This window comes from Trichomycterus rosablanca, chromosome 8 (assembly GCF_030014385.1).
Source record: "Trichomycterus rosablanca isolate fTriRos1 chromosome 8, fTriRos1.hap1, whole genome shotgun sequence".
In the NCBI taxonomy this organism is placed as follows: domain Eukaryota; kingdom Metazoa; phylum Chordata; class Actinopteri; order Siluriformes; family Trichomycteridae; genus Trichomycterus; species Trichomycterus rosablanca.
In genome coordinates, this window is record NC_085995.1 from 22145118 (window position 1) to 22160249 (window position 15132).

At 39.1% G+C, this 15132-nt stretch overlaps 1 protein-coding gene across 1 annotated transcript; it reads right to left on the reverse strand.

Annotated features, from left to right (window-relative positions):
* Positions 1-1980: 1980 nt before the first annotated feature.
* Positions 1981-10135, reverse strand: eif4ebp3l (eukaryotic translation initiation factor 4E binding protein 3, like). The gene is made up of 3 exons (XM_063000580.1): positions 9809-10135; positions 4521-4694; positions 1981-2513 (listed from the first exon to the last, which is right to left on the reverse strand). Exons 1-3 carry the CDS (start codon positions 9939-9941, stop codon positions 2482-2484), a joined length of 339 nt encoding a protein of 112 aa, XP_062856650.1. The 5' UTR covers positions 9942-10135; the 3' UTR covers positions 1981-2481.
* Between the last annotated feature and the right edge of the window lie 4997 nt (positions 10136-15132).

Sequence of the window (15132 nt, forward strand, 5' to 3'; positions counted from 1 at the left end):
ATAATGATAGTTTTGAATACACTTTCTCATGTGGCATGTTTGGTTCGTATTTTCACACCTGAGACAAATCACACTAGAACCAAGCGCTCTTGGCTTGCTTATTTGGTGCTCTTAAAAGATCAAAAGAAAGTGTTTACACTTACTATAACTAAGACTACCTAATTCATGACCACGAAAATCGCATCATAGACTGTAATATGAGCCTTTTCCCATGTAATGTGCAATATGCTGTGAAATTTAAAATTTAAGGTTTGTGTTTAGCGGTTTAACATTTTTCATTTACATATCGTTCAAGTACCACACTTTTACTGGTTAATTTGCACTATGAGGCGTCTTTAGAATTTGCTGAGTTTATAAAGTAAGAAATAAACTGTACATAGACAAACTATCAGGAGTATAATAATTTCATGCATTATCTCCCCATTTTCCTCCCGATTTAGCGCACTCAATTTTGTCCTCCGCTGCTACCAGAGATACCAGATTGCATCCGAGGAGAGCACATCGCTGTACACTCAGCACAGGCGTCTCTTCTGCCAATCAGGGTCCTTACACAGCGTATGAAGACCCACCCTCTCACACATAATCCAGCCTCCACCCTGCAGATACGGTGGCCAATTAGTATCTGCTGCAGGCACTGCCAATTATGCCCGCCAGATGGTGCCCAGCCAGCCGGAGGCAACACCGAGTTTCGAACCGAGGAGTTCAGAAACTTGGTGCTGGTGCACAAGTGAAATATTCCACTGCGTCATCTGAGCGCCCAAGCATACTTTACTGGCTTGTTCTTTTCAGGCGCAGCACAGAGATGATCACGTGTGTAGAGAAGCACACTTTAACATTGATTATGTAATCCCCTAAGAAACAAAATGCACTCAATATGCAAATATATTAAACACTGTCAGCATACTACACCTTAGTTAAGTGTGTTACACTAGCAATCCTATGGCAATTCAGTTAGTCAAAATGTCTAAGATGTCGAAGTCTAAAGCAGATAAAAACATTACTCGGGAAAACTTCCAACCAATTTTGTGGAAAAAGGGGGGGGACGTCTAAACATGGAGAAGAATTTTCATTAACATGAAGCCTCACAAGCGTCATTAAATGTTCTAGGTTTACATTTAATCATTAAGGTAGGCTGTGCTGTGTATCGTAGCTTTCATTTATTTTATCACTTAATTCATAAGTTGGAAAGCTGCTGTGAAATGTGGCACTTTGCTTTCCATGAAATCTGTGTTTTGAAAAACAAGGTCTGTGAAATTAAGCACATTTTCCTGTGAATGTAGTAGGCCCTAACTTTAACGAACCAAACCAAAGTATAAACGCAACCTAAAGCCTTAAGTTTTTTGCTTGTTACATGGACCAAGAAAGCAGGGGCAGATGTGTTTTTGCAGGTCCCATGTGTGTGTAATCTTGACTGACTATTTTACTGTAGGTGTGATCATTAAATAATTATAAAGCGCTCACACACTGTTCCAAAGAAAATGTAAATTTATGCAAGAATCCAGGTTGAGGTCACTCAGGTGGTGCAGCAGTAAAGAAGTACGCTAGCACACCAGAGTTAGGGTTTCAAATACATTGTATCGAATCTCAGCTCTGCCTTTCATCTGGGCTGGGCAGCATGAACAACGATTGGCTGTTGTTTATGGGGTAAAAAGTCGGATCATAGGTTCTCATAACTGGTGCAACTGCGGCCACTGCTAGCCGACTGATGGCGCCTGCACAGGGCTGAGGAATAATGCTGGTGGGGGTGTGGCCCTCCGTACACAGTGCCCGTTAGTGTATGAACTTGACTCGTGCAGGTGAAAAATGCAGTCTGTACTGACTGTATGTGCCGGAGGGGGCGGTGAAGGGTCGAATCAGTATAGAGGACGCAATCAGAGTAATTGGACACGACAAGATTGGGGGGGGGAAAGAAAAAATGTAAGGGAAAAAATGGTTGAATATCCAGTTGGTATATGTAATAATTTCACAAATCCACACAGCCATGTTTATCACAGTTTAATCAAGTAATAAAACCCAACAAGATTTAAGCAAATGACAAACCAGAGAATACCCCAAAATAAATGGGATTCCTTTTTTGTAAAAGAATACAGCTGAATTGTTTACAAAGATCATTTCTGATGGTTACACATTTGGCACATTTGCTGTTATCCATCGAGATCCTCAAAATGAGTACATAAATACATTTGTCACTGCCACACCCCCCTCCCCAATTTAGTTTTATAACTCATTTCCCTTATTAAAAAATACACAGTACCATATGTACAATAAAAAAACATTTAAATGATGCCCATGCACCATTCCCTCTCTCTTCTGGCTACTGCTGTCACTGCTGACAAAATACCTGAAACTGTAAACATCCTCTGGATGTTATATTTATTAAAATCCTGCAATGGAGCCTGTTGAATCCAGTGAGATCTGGTTTGGGGTAACATAGCAGCAACCCAGCGGAAATGTGTTCTCCATAGGAGGCATGTTCAAGTCTTAAATGTCCATCTCGAACTGGTCAGCTTCAGCTGCAGGTGAAAATAACGCATATGTTAATATGATTATCGATTTGTCACAGAAATGTACACCGATCAGCCATAATATTAAAACCACCTCCTTGTTTCTACACTCACTGTCCATTTTATCAGCTCCACTTACCATATAGAAGCACTTTGTAGTTCTACAATTACTGACTGTAGTCCATCTGTTTCTCTGCATGCTTTGTTAGCCCCCTTTCATGCTGTTCTTCAATGGTCAGGACCCCCACTGGACCACCACAGAGCAGGTATTATTTAGGTGGTGAATCATTCTCAGCACTGCAGTGACACTGACATGGTGGTGGTGTGTTAGTGTGTGTTGTGAAGGTATGAGTGGATCAGACACAGCAGCGCTGCTGGACTTTTTAAATACCATGTCCACTCACTGTCCACTCTATTAGACACTCCTACCTAGTTGGTCCACCTTGTAGATGTAAAGTCAGAGACGATCGCTCATCTATTGCTGCTGTTTGAGTTGGTCATCTTCTAGACCTTCATCAGTAGTCGTAGGACGCTGCCCACGGGGCGCTGTTGGCTGGATATATTTTTGGTTGGTGGACTATTCTTAGTCCAGCAGGGACAGTGAGGTGTTTAAAAACTCCATCAGCGCTGCTGTGTCCTATCCACTCATACCAGCACAACACACACTAACACACCACCACCATGTCAGTGTCACTGCAGTGCTGAGAATGAGCCTCCACCCAAATAATACCTACTCTGTAGTGGTCATGGGAGAGTCCTGACCATTGAAGAACAGCATGAAAGGGGGCTAACAAAGCATGCAGAGAAACAGATGGACTACAGTAAGTAATTGTCGATGTACAAAGTGCCTCTATATGGTAAGTGGAGCTGATAAAATGGACAGTGTGTGTAGAAACAAGGAGGTGGTTTTAAAGTTTGGATTGTTTACATGCTGGTAGCATCTGTTGGCAGGTCAAACAAACCAATCATTTACTGATTTTTTTAATATAATTCTATCCAAACTTATTGTGGTTTATGAAATGAAATTTATGTATAAATTATAAAAACATTAGCCCCTAAAAGATTAATCCTAAGTAATTGTCAATGCAATTTTAACTAACAATACTCTTTCATTAGGAGCTTTATTGGTGTAAGTACTATTTAACTTTTTTACTATGCATTTATTAACCATTGTTTGTAATTAATGGCTACTTAGCCTTGGTAAACTGCCAACCGTTTTTAAATAAAAGATACATTGAAAAACTGAACTTGTGACTTCTTAAAAAAGTGTATCACACACATACCGATGTGATGCCAGTACACACATCTTGTATCATTTAGAACCTTTATTATCTTTAACATGACGGTAAAAGTGTTTAAATAACATTCACAATTAGTAACACTATATCTGAGAGGTAAATAGGATGTGACTTTACTAATGAAGTAATTAAAGAAAATCCAGGATCTGTGCCCCAGGATCTGTTCCACATCAAAAGATTGGTCATGTCAGCTCCATGTGAACTGACCCTCTTGTAAGCACAACAATCTGCACTATGGCTCTGCATGATAAGTAAAGGAAGATTGTGCTGTTTTTAAAACTCATTCTACAATCTTGTTTATGCATCTGTACAGCTGCTCTTTCTAAAAGGGACACATTTTGCTTACAGATATGAAATACATAAGCCCGCTGCCCCTCTTACCTTCTAAACAAGGCATATTTTATTTCTCAAGAACGTAGACTTTCATTAACAATATCATACTTGTTGTAGATTTAAGGTTTACATAATCACATAACCATATAGCAGCACCTGTTTAAAAATAGAACAGGTCAGACTGTGCAGCAGACCTACACTCATTAAAGTCATCTAAGTTCTGCTGAGGTAAGTGTCCTAGGTGTTGCTTAATTCAATAACACAGTGATGCATAATGCCATTACGGCATTATTGTTTGCACAATACGACGTGACAGGTAAAACAAACTGACAGCAAAATCTTTATAAACAATGTAGTGTACATCAGGTGAAATTATTTGCTTTACCTGCTAGGTCCTTGTCCTCCTCCAGCTCTTCTTTTAGTTCCTCTAGCTTGCCCATAGGATGGTTGGCAGGTACAGTAACCCCTGGAATCTGGGGAAGACAGCAAGGAGGAGTACGGGCGATCGGTGAGTTCCTGCAGTCCAGCAGGAACTTCCTGTCATAGATGATACGAGTGCCTAAAGAAAGAAGAGTATATAGATATAAGGCAAACATTAACCTAAGTAAAAACATCTGGAAAATGAGACGGTCTAAAGCCAGTGCAACTAACTGACTAGCTTAATAGACAATATGTGCAATACAGGTTTTAAATTGTAAATTGTACTATCATTAGAATGAGCTCTAGAACTGAACAGGGCTAACATGGTTTAAAAAACGCTAGCACACTAGAGCTGGGATTTCGAATACATCGTATCGAATCTCAGCTCTGACATCTGGCTGGGCTGGGTGGCTACATGAACAACGATGGGCTGTTGTTCACAGGGTTGGACAAGCACTATGATATCCAGGGTTCCTAATAACTGGTGCAATTACGACCTTTGCTGGATGATTGTTGGCGCCTGTGCAGAGATGGGGAATAATGCTGAGGGTGTAGCTCTCCGTACACAAAGCTGATCCACATATGAACTCGCCTTGTGCAGGTGAAAAGAGGCAGTCGGTACTGATCACGTGTCGGAGGGGGCATGTGTCAGTTGCGAAGCTCCTCAGTCAGCAGTGGAGGGTTGTATCGGGAGAGGTGAAGCGTAATGCAATCAGGGTAACTGGATACGACTAGATTAGTGGAGAAAATTGGGGGAATAAAGAGAGAGAAAAAAAGGGCCTAATGTTGACATCTCCAGCTCTTGAGTTCAAATCGCTGTGCTATCAACCTAGCCGGGTGTCCAACGGGCACAGTTGGCTGCACCTTAAGAAGGGAGGTTAGTTGTGGTCCTCGTTGCTGCTGTGATTGCGGCCTCTGCTGGTCTGTCTAGGCGCCTGCATGTTTGACTTTTTGTTTGAAAAGAGGCGGCTGGCAAATGCATGTGTGCTAGGGGAGGGGTGATCGTCTGTGCCTCTACTATGTTAGAATTGTGGAAATGGAAACGACTAGATTGGGAGAAAGGGTAGACATCCCAAGTTGCAAAAACTCATTTCAGGGAGGTACCCCCGGACCCAAAAAAAGGGTGATAACAGAACTTTTAGGAGCTGCTAACTGAGCTACTAAGCTAACTGTTCGCGTTACAAACACATTAATGTGTACTACATAGTGTGCAAGATAATAGATTTATGTAACATACATAGTGCACTAGATAGTGTGAAAGATAATAGATTTATGTTACATACATAGTGCACTAGATTGTATATTAGAAAAGAATTTATGTTCCTTACTTGGTGCACTAGATAGTGTACTAGATAATAGACTTATGTTTTTTACATAATGCTTTAGGTAGCGTATTATTTAACGGATTTATGTTCCCTACATAGTGCACAAAATTGTATATCAGATAACGGATTTATGTTCACTACATAGTGCACTAAATAGTATTTTACATATGAATTTATGTTTTCGTACGTAGTGCACTAGATAGTGAATTAGACAATTGGTTTATGTTCCCTACACAGTGCACTAGATTGTATATCAGATCACGGATTTATGTTCCCTACATAGTGCACTAGATAGTGTATTCATGTTCACTACATAGTGCACTAGAAAGTATAACTAGATGATGATTTGTGTTCCTTACATAGTGCACTAGATAGTGTATTACATAATTAATTATGTTCCCTACATAGTGCACTAGATTGCATATTTGATCATAGATTTATGTTCCCTACTTAGTGCACTAGACAGTATATTAGACAATTGATTTATGTTCCCTACACAGTGCGCTAGATTGTATATCAGATAACGGATTTAAAACGCGATCGGGGAAAAAAGTCTGTGTCGCCTGCGTGCGCGCATGTGTGCGCTCTTGGCCGCTCGTTCTAGATTCCGGGAGATTTTATCTGACTTGTGGGCCTCAGTGAGACGCTACGTATATGCGGGAGACTCTCGGAACTTCCGGGAGACTTGGGATGTATGGAAATGCTGCTTTGATTTTTTGGGGGGAGGGGTCTTTTAAAATGGTTTATTGATTTGTGTAGGTAAAATAACATTCTCCAAAAGCTTCTGCACATTTGTATGCACAATGTTATTTTATCGGGGGGGTGTAAACTGCAGCGTCTTGATTCCTTTGAGTGACTTTACTGGAGATTGAGGTGTATAACATCATGGTTAGGGTTTCCATAGAACTGTGCTGTTTAACACAGCTTTAAAACATTAACCTCTCAGTATAAATAAGGGCTGGAAGTGCCCTCACTGACACTTTTGTTTTGGACTTCAGGAATGAAGCACTGTGCTTCCACCTCTGAATGAAACGAGCTGATGAGGCTGGACTTGGCACCACTGCTTTAGTTCTAGGAAATCCGAGCACATGTTCAGACAAGGAGGGAGCCATTTTGAGGCAGGCCAACCACATGGAAGTTAGATGAGATGTAGGCATGTTCCAACCCTATAAACAAACTAGACACGAGTGTGTCGGGCAGGTTTGAGCTCCCCGAAATCTTATTTTAAGAGGTCAAGCTGTAATACACAGCAGTTGCTTTTAACAAACAGCTGCAAGTAGTGTTGTGCAGAACTGTGATTGGCTAAAGTTGGACTGGTCAGATGGGGTGGTGCTTTTTTCAAAGCCATACAGAAACCATGCACTCTGTCAGAGGCAGAAAAACACGTTATGCAACCTCATCTATTTTGTGCAATTTGTTCTTGACAGAAAGGGGTGAAGGAGCAGGGGCAGGACGAGGAGTGTAGAGGTGGTATGTGCAAATCTGTGTGATAAGCAGCTTTGCTTTTGCACATGCTGGAAAGTATTGACAAGAACCATGTATAGTGTAAAGATTGCTTTTATTTTGGATGGGAAAGCAATCAGACCACATAACGTCTTTCTGAGCATCAGTTCTCTGCACACAAATATACAGCTGTTTAATGCAGAGTAAGTTATTTGAGGAATATGGCATGTTCCAAATGATTTGGGGGTAAAATAGGTGCTCTTTTCACTTTTTGTAGGTTGTAAATGTATTTATTTAGGATTTTAACATCATGTTTTACACACTTTGGTTACATTCATGACAGGACGGGTAATTATTGGTTACACAAGATTCTTCAGTTCAAGTCTTTAATGTCAAATACAGTCATGGACAAATGTGTATCTCCATTTCACATCACTTGTATGTCTTTGGACTGTGGGAGGAAACCAGAGCTCCTGGAGGAATCCCATGCAGACACATGGAGAACATGCAAACTCCACACAAAAAGGACCAGAACTGCTCCACGTGGGAACTGAACCCAGGACCTTCTTGCTGTGAGGCCACTGAACCACTGTGCCGCCCCGTAGGTTGTAAATAAACTCCCATTTGCAGGCATCTTGGATAAACATTCCCAACTGGCATTTTTGGCTGGGACAGAGAGTTCTTGGTAATTCCTAAAATGCAGCAGCTGTGGAAAAAGGGAGGGTGGCTTTCCAAGAAATTCCCCTCCTACTTTTACTGAATTAATTGATAATGATCAATGTATAGCTCAACTTTTGTCTAGGAGTATGGGGCTGAAACCAACAAGAAATAGATAGATAACATATCACAGTGTTACATAACTAATCAGTTGTTCTTTGTGACACCCATGCATAACAGTAATCTGCTTACTTGCACATAGCTACATATTGTGCAACAACGGATCTATGAAAAAGAAAGGGCTGGTTTTGTTTCATTTGATTATTTACACCCTCACAGAAGTGTTAAAAAAATAACAGCTGCTCTGGGCATTTACAGCACAACTGGAAAAACACCACATGGCTTACTGGTATCACTGACGACCATCATTTCTTGTTTATGGTTGGGTTAAATTTGGATGGCACCAGCCAGGCTGAGCTTATCAACCGCACTTTTTTGCTTTCATTCACTCTTTTTTGCTAGCATTTTATTTATTACTTGTAGGTATATTATTTAAGTACATTCTAGCTACATTAATCATTACCTTTTTCCAAATCCTGCAAAATGTAATGAGTATAGTATAATAAAGCATACTGTTCAACCAAGATAACAAATTTCTAATCAGTTGAAATTATTTTTTCCATACAAATGATTACATGTAACATGCTGGCATGAATAACAACACGTTTTCTAGTTTGTATGTAACAACATTAAAACCAGTGAACCTGGAATCAATCAAATTTAATGATTTACTTCAGTCGCAAAAATACTTATTCATTAGGATGTACACAATCAAACTGTTCTCCAACTGAACTACATTTACCACCAATCGGTGTATACAAAACATGCATTGGATTTGGTTGGGCAATAACAGTTTGCATCATATATTTCTGATGCAAACCATAGTCATAGGTAGCTTTTAAGTTTTTTAGTTTTTAACTCTGCAAGCTGTTATTGCGCACCCAAATCCAACATATGTTCTGTATACACAGATTGGTGGCAAAATGTTGTTAGAATTTAGAATCAGCTTTATTCGTCAAGTATGTTTACACACACAAGGAGTTTGTTTACGACTGTTGTTAGCTCTCTAGAATATACAGTACAAACAATACAATATACAGACAAGACTATACAGATAATGTACTAATTTAACTGAGTTGGAGAATTGTTTGATTGTTTACATCTTAATAAATGGTTTTTTTTTTTTTTTTTTTTAGTTTTTCTTGTCTGCCTTGTTTCCTAATGTTAACATTACATTAAGAATTATGTTAACCAGCAGAGTTGACAAGTTTTAAACCTCACCAACAACAACTACTTGCAACAACTAATTAAACACCAACCACAATCACCTGACCCAAACCCCAGGACAAAGAAAGACAATCATTCAGTTACATCACAAGATACTGTAAACATATTGTGAAATCATCCTGATATGACCTGAACTATCAGATTGTGCATGGACCAGATGCAGCTTTAAAGAAAAAGAGAAACATACCAAGTACTAAGAAGTTCTAAATTTATTCAATTTGATTTTTAACTCTAATTGTTATCCTGATTATATAATAATTTAAGGGTAACAAAGGCAAAAAGAAAGCATTTTCACTAATGAACTTTTGGCCCACACTGTATATAAAAACAAAATACACAATGATATAAACAGCCTTTATTTCATGGTTATATTGTTCAGCCCAACACTGGATATTTATAAACATCACAAGATTTGAAGCATACTACCTCGAACCTCAATCACTGATCCTTTCCACCACTTTATAAAGACGCACATGCTTACCTCCTGGTGTGGTGGAGAACAAGGTTCCTCCAGGTGTTTGGCTGTAACAGTCTGGAAGCTGAGACCAGTCCTTCAGCTGCATCACACGGGTAGGAATGGGACAGCTCTCAGTCTTTTGTGTATTGCCTGACATTGTGGATTTATGTGCCTACAAATCTAGCAGAAATGGATAGTAAAGCTGGAAGACACTTGTAGCTTTTACCGATCTATGTTTGTCTTTCTTCTAATTTAAGTTATTTCTAATTGGCTTCCTAAACCAGAGTTTCTAAATGTGCATTGCAGTACGGAGCTACACTATTGAACAGTTGTTCCGACAGCAGGATATACATTATGGGCTGCTGGGTGTGTGGATATTTAACACCAACAGAAAGGACGTGCTATGCAGGGTTGCCAGATTGGGATAGTTCCAAACTACGTGATTTGTTTTTAGCCACAGGATTATAAACATGCAAGACAAACGTGCTGTACGCAGTGGTATGCTTGGAGTGGTTTGATTAATTGATTGGAACACACTAGTTTAGCCAAAAGGTTTTCACAATTTTGAGTTTATTGTGACGTTTCTAAAAATAAGAGGGAAAAATGTTCTTCAGGCAAATCTCTGGTGATCTTTGACCACTTTTATTGACAAAACGTCAAGCAAATTTGTTGGTTTTCTGGCAAAATATAATTACAGTCAGGATTACAGTCAATCCGAGAGCTTCATTTAATCTTGATGTCCACCTGGTCCTTAAATAAGATATGCTTTTCTTCAACTGTTTAATTGCAATTTAATACATTTAAGGTAATCGGTCCTCTTAACTCACTATCTGCAATGGACCAGTTACACTCTCAGCAAGACATCCCAAAGCTTAATAATAGTACCACTTTACAGTTGTTGGGTAAGAATGCCCAATCATTTCCACCTGGAGTACTTTTGATTATTGTATCCAATTAATTAATCTTTGTCCAGCCAAGATCTATGGTGTCAGTTTTTTGAGAGAATATAGTTACAGTGGGACTGAGGGGTAAGTAAGCTGATCAAGGGGTCTAGGGTTTTGAGCTGGTCTGAGATTCACTAAAACAATTATGGCATTACCATCAGTGCAATCCGCAAACCATTACCTAAAAATGTTGGATGGTGAGGATACATCCATTGCATTCAGGAGTGGGGTCACAGAGGCATTGTTGAAATCTGATTGGCCTCTGATGTACCCCTGTAATGTTAATGTTGCTTCGGAGAACTTCATTTTCAGAATTTGGTAAAGATATTTCCTCTTTTACTCTGTCCCAAACTGATATTAAGTAGATATACGAGGGATTACTTCTGTCTGGTTTCTCAGCCACACCACAAAGTTGGTAGAGGATTGTGATTAGACAGTGATTACTTTTCATTGTGGTATGATTTCTGCTCTGCTTGGACTGTGTTTTGTTTTGGCACATTCAAAGCAGCACACAGTAAAATTCAATACAGCTGCGAGTTGATCACATTTCAAGCTGATTTTATTCAATTCTAATACGAATTCAGCATTTTATTCTTTTAAATGCAAACATAGATGGTTTTTTTGATAAGAGCTAGAGCCAGGGTAAATCATGGCGATGGATTTTTTACTTTTCATTTCAGCACATTTTCTGCACGTCAGGCTGATTCAAACACAGCTTTGTCTGCATTGTATTGAACTTTTTTCACTCTAATGATTGCATTTTAATGAAGCATACATGTTTAAAGCACCACATATTGGAAAACAGGTTTAATTTTACAGTTGCTTGTGTACAATTCAAGTACAAATTCAGCATTTTCTTTTTAATGTGGAATGTTGCATGTGCAGTTCAAAGTTCAGTGACTTTTAAACAACATGGGATTGGTCCTCGCAGTTAGCCATTAAGAAATGTCAGAGGATTTATTGTGTCTGTACAGCCCCATTAACAAAGCCCCAAATTGGGTAGAGGATTGCAATTGACAGAGATTAATTTTCATTGTGGCACAGATACTGCACTCCTTGTACTGACAAACAATAATTACACTGTGTATTGTTTTGGCACATTCAGAGCACTACACAATAAAATGTAGTGAAGCTGTTTTCAATTCTGACACAAAATAAGCATTTCATCCTTTTACATGCAAACCTACATTTATTGATTTTTCGTTGAGGTTGAGCAATGTTAAATCAATGCAGTGGATCTTTTAACTTTCAAAAAGATCGTCAAGAACGTCAAGCAACATTAAAACAATGTAATAGAGGTTTTAGTTTTCATTTTGGCAGATATTTTGCTTGCTACTATGAAAAAGCAATGATGTCAGTATTGCATTTCACATTTGTCCACTGTAGTGATTGCATTTCAATTTGGCACTAATTCCTCTCTATAGTGGCCCTCTTCCCAGGGTTTACTTTTGCTTGTGTTCACCATGTATAAGGGTTGCATCAGACTAGCTAAAACCCTTACCAAGATAAAGTATTGAAATAAATAAGTAAATAAACTGTACTTGTAATACAAGAGGCATATACAAGTGCAATAAGTGCAAGCTTTTTCAGTTGTGTATTTAGTCCACTTTTGTGGTGAATTATCATCTACTCCATTACCATCTAACCAGGTCACAATTTAGTATCATGCTTGGATGTAAACACACATTACTTTGTATGATCAGTAGGCGTTACTAATTCGCTTTACATTGTATTTGAGGATTCGTTTCGAACAATCTGGCAACCCTGGATACGTGACTCGGATCATGTGAGGGGAGGATGTGCTTGCTACAGTAAAAACAGAAGCTGGATGTGTTCTAAGTAGAGCACGTGCTCGGAAGGCTGCGGCCATTGTTTTTGTCTTCTACCATTACTACTTATTCACTACGTTGTTTTTGTACTTTTAGTGTTTATTTACAATTCCATTTAACAAAAAGTACACATTAAAAACAACAGCTCACATGATCTCACATTTAGTTCCCAGAATTATATAATAAGAAACATTTCATGTGTTTGTTTAGAAGCTAAACAAGTTAAGTAACATAAAGGGTTTCAGCTTGAATGTGTTTTAATAGCAATAGTATTACTTGTGGAAAAACAACAGAATCTGGTTACCCCCCCCCCCCCCCCCCCCCATTTTTTTTACTGCATAGTGCAATAACTTTGTTAAATATTCACTAAAGTTACATGCATTTTCTTGGTAAACTAGGACCTGTGCCACTGCTGTAAATCATAATTTCATTTAGGTGTATAAAGTGTCATTGAAGGTATTTGTCTCTTCCTATTTTTTTTTTGCTTGTCACACTTTTATTTTATGATCTTATTAAAATTAATTCTTACATGAAGACAAAGGCAACTAAACTAAGTGCATGATTTTTGAGACAGTTTTTGAGACAATTTTAAACATTTACTTCTGATAACACTCATCTGTTCTGATTTGGTAATGCTGACAAGTAGTCCTTAATAGTCCACGTCATGATATTTAATTTATTATAAATTACCTAGTCAGATTAATTGGCTTATTTATTAATTGTTTTGCACAAGCCAAATTAAATAAAGCAGAAGACTGCATTTGGCCTTTAGACTTTACATTTAACACCTGCACTGCGATTTAAAATTATCATAGCCTTTTTTACACTTTACTCTAAATGTAAAAAATACATTTAATCTAACCTGACCCATGCTGTATAATACACAATACATTTAAAATATTCTGATTAATAAATACAATTTTATTAGTAAATATCTGGTGTAGATGAGTGATCCATTTCTAGAAGTAATTATTATAAACTTGTTCAATTAAAACTAATCCCCTTTTACCCCAGTCTAAATGCCCTCCATCTGAATTAAGTTGTTGTGGTTTTGATTACTTCTGAATAAAACTTGCTGTTTTCTGAATTCCACTAGTACATGGTAATGTAATTCACCATTTCAGAAAGGTGCTTTATAAAAGCGGCCAAGGCTCATTGATGCTTATTGACGTGGGGAGCGAAGGCCGACCAGTGTGGTCCGATCCAACAGACAAGCTACTGTAGCTCATACTGCTGAAGAAGTTAATGCTGGTTCTGATAGAAAGGTGTCAGAATACACAGTGCATTGCAGTTTGTTGTGTATGGGGCTGCATAGTCGCAGACCAGTCAGGGTGCCCATGCTGACCCCTGTCCACCGCCGAAAGCACCAACAATGGAAACATGATCATCGGAACTGGACCACAGAGCAATGAAAGAAGGTGGCCTGGTCTGATGAATCATATTTTCTTTTACATCACATGGATGGTCGGGTGCGTTGAACACACGGCACCAGGATGCATTATGGAAAGAAGGCAAGCCGGCGGAGGCAGTGTGATGCTTTGGGCAATGTTCTGCTTGGAAACCTTGGGTCCTGCCATGCATGGAAACGGTGTTCCCTAATGGCTGTGACCTCTTTCAGAAAAATAATGCGCCCTGCCACAAAGCAAAAATGGTTCAGGAATGGTTTGAGGAGCACAACAATGAGTTTGAGGTGTTGACTTGGCCTCCAAATTCCCCAGATCTCAATCCAATCGAGCATGTGTGGGATGTGTGTTAAAGGATCTGCTGCTAACATCCTGGTGCCAGATACCACAGCACACCTTAGGTTGTCTAGTGGAGTCCACGCCATGACGGGTCAGGGCTGTTTTGGCAGCAAAAGGGGGACCAACACAATATTAGGAAGGTGATCATATTGTTATGCCTGATCAGTGTAATTAAATAAATTTTTTTATATACTCCTGCTTGTTTGATAGCTTTGTCAGAGCACAGTCTGAGAACGTTGACATGGTTCAAGAGCTCAAGATGTGAAAAGGCATGAGTTAGCAGTAGAATACAAAATGATTTGAGGCTTTAACGAAACACAGATAATTATTTAGAGGTGAAAAATGTTTGGCAACACCAACACATTTTCTAGATAAAACTGTTCTTCCCAACTGGTAGTGGTGGGTGGATCGATCCAAATATCGATATTATCGATACCAACGTTGGTATTGGTATCGGATCGATACTTTAGTTTTACTTTTTCTCCGCTACATTTAGTATGTTTCTCCCGTTTTGTCAGAGAGTAAAGACCATGTCTGTACAGATGTCCGTTCCTCTCACATCATGCTCACCCCGCTCCTCCCCTCCTGCTCTGCTGTGTTTTGTTGTGGTACCGTCACGTTGTTATGTTATTAAAATTCTATTATAAAACGGATAGTTCCGGTCCTTAAATCTGATTGGCTGAGCCCCGTTCGAAGCCGTTGTAAAATCCCCGATAAACGCACACCTAGGACCACCTCACATCATTCCATATTAATACGCCACTGAAAAGAAAAAGAGAATGTTATGTTTGCCCTCATGTTGCCTAGCAACACTGTTAACGAACTACCTGGGG

Excerpts from the sequence above, each read along its gene's own strand:
- eif4ebp3l (XM_063000580.1), bottom strand. The coding sequence starts at position 9,941 with ATGTCAGGCAATACACAAAAGACTGAGAGCTGTCCCATTCCTACCCGT. Across the intron at positions 4,695-9,808 it reads GTTCTCCACCACACCAGGAG|GCACTCGTATCATCTATGAC; the intron begins GTAAGCATGTGC and ends TTCTTTCTTTAG. Across the intron at positions 2,514-4,520 it reads GGAGGACAAGGACCTAGCAG|CTGAAGCTGACCAGTTCGAG; the intron begins GTAAAGCAAATA and ends TTTCACCTGCAG.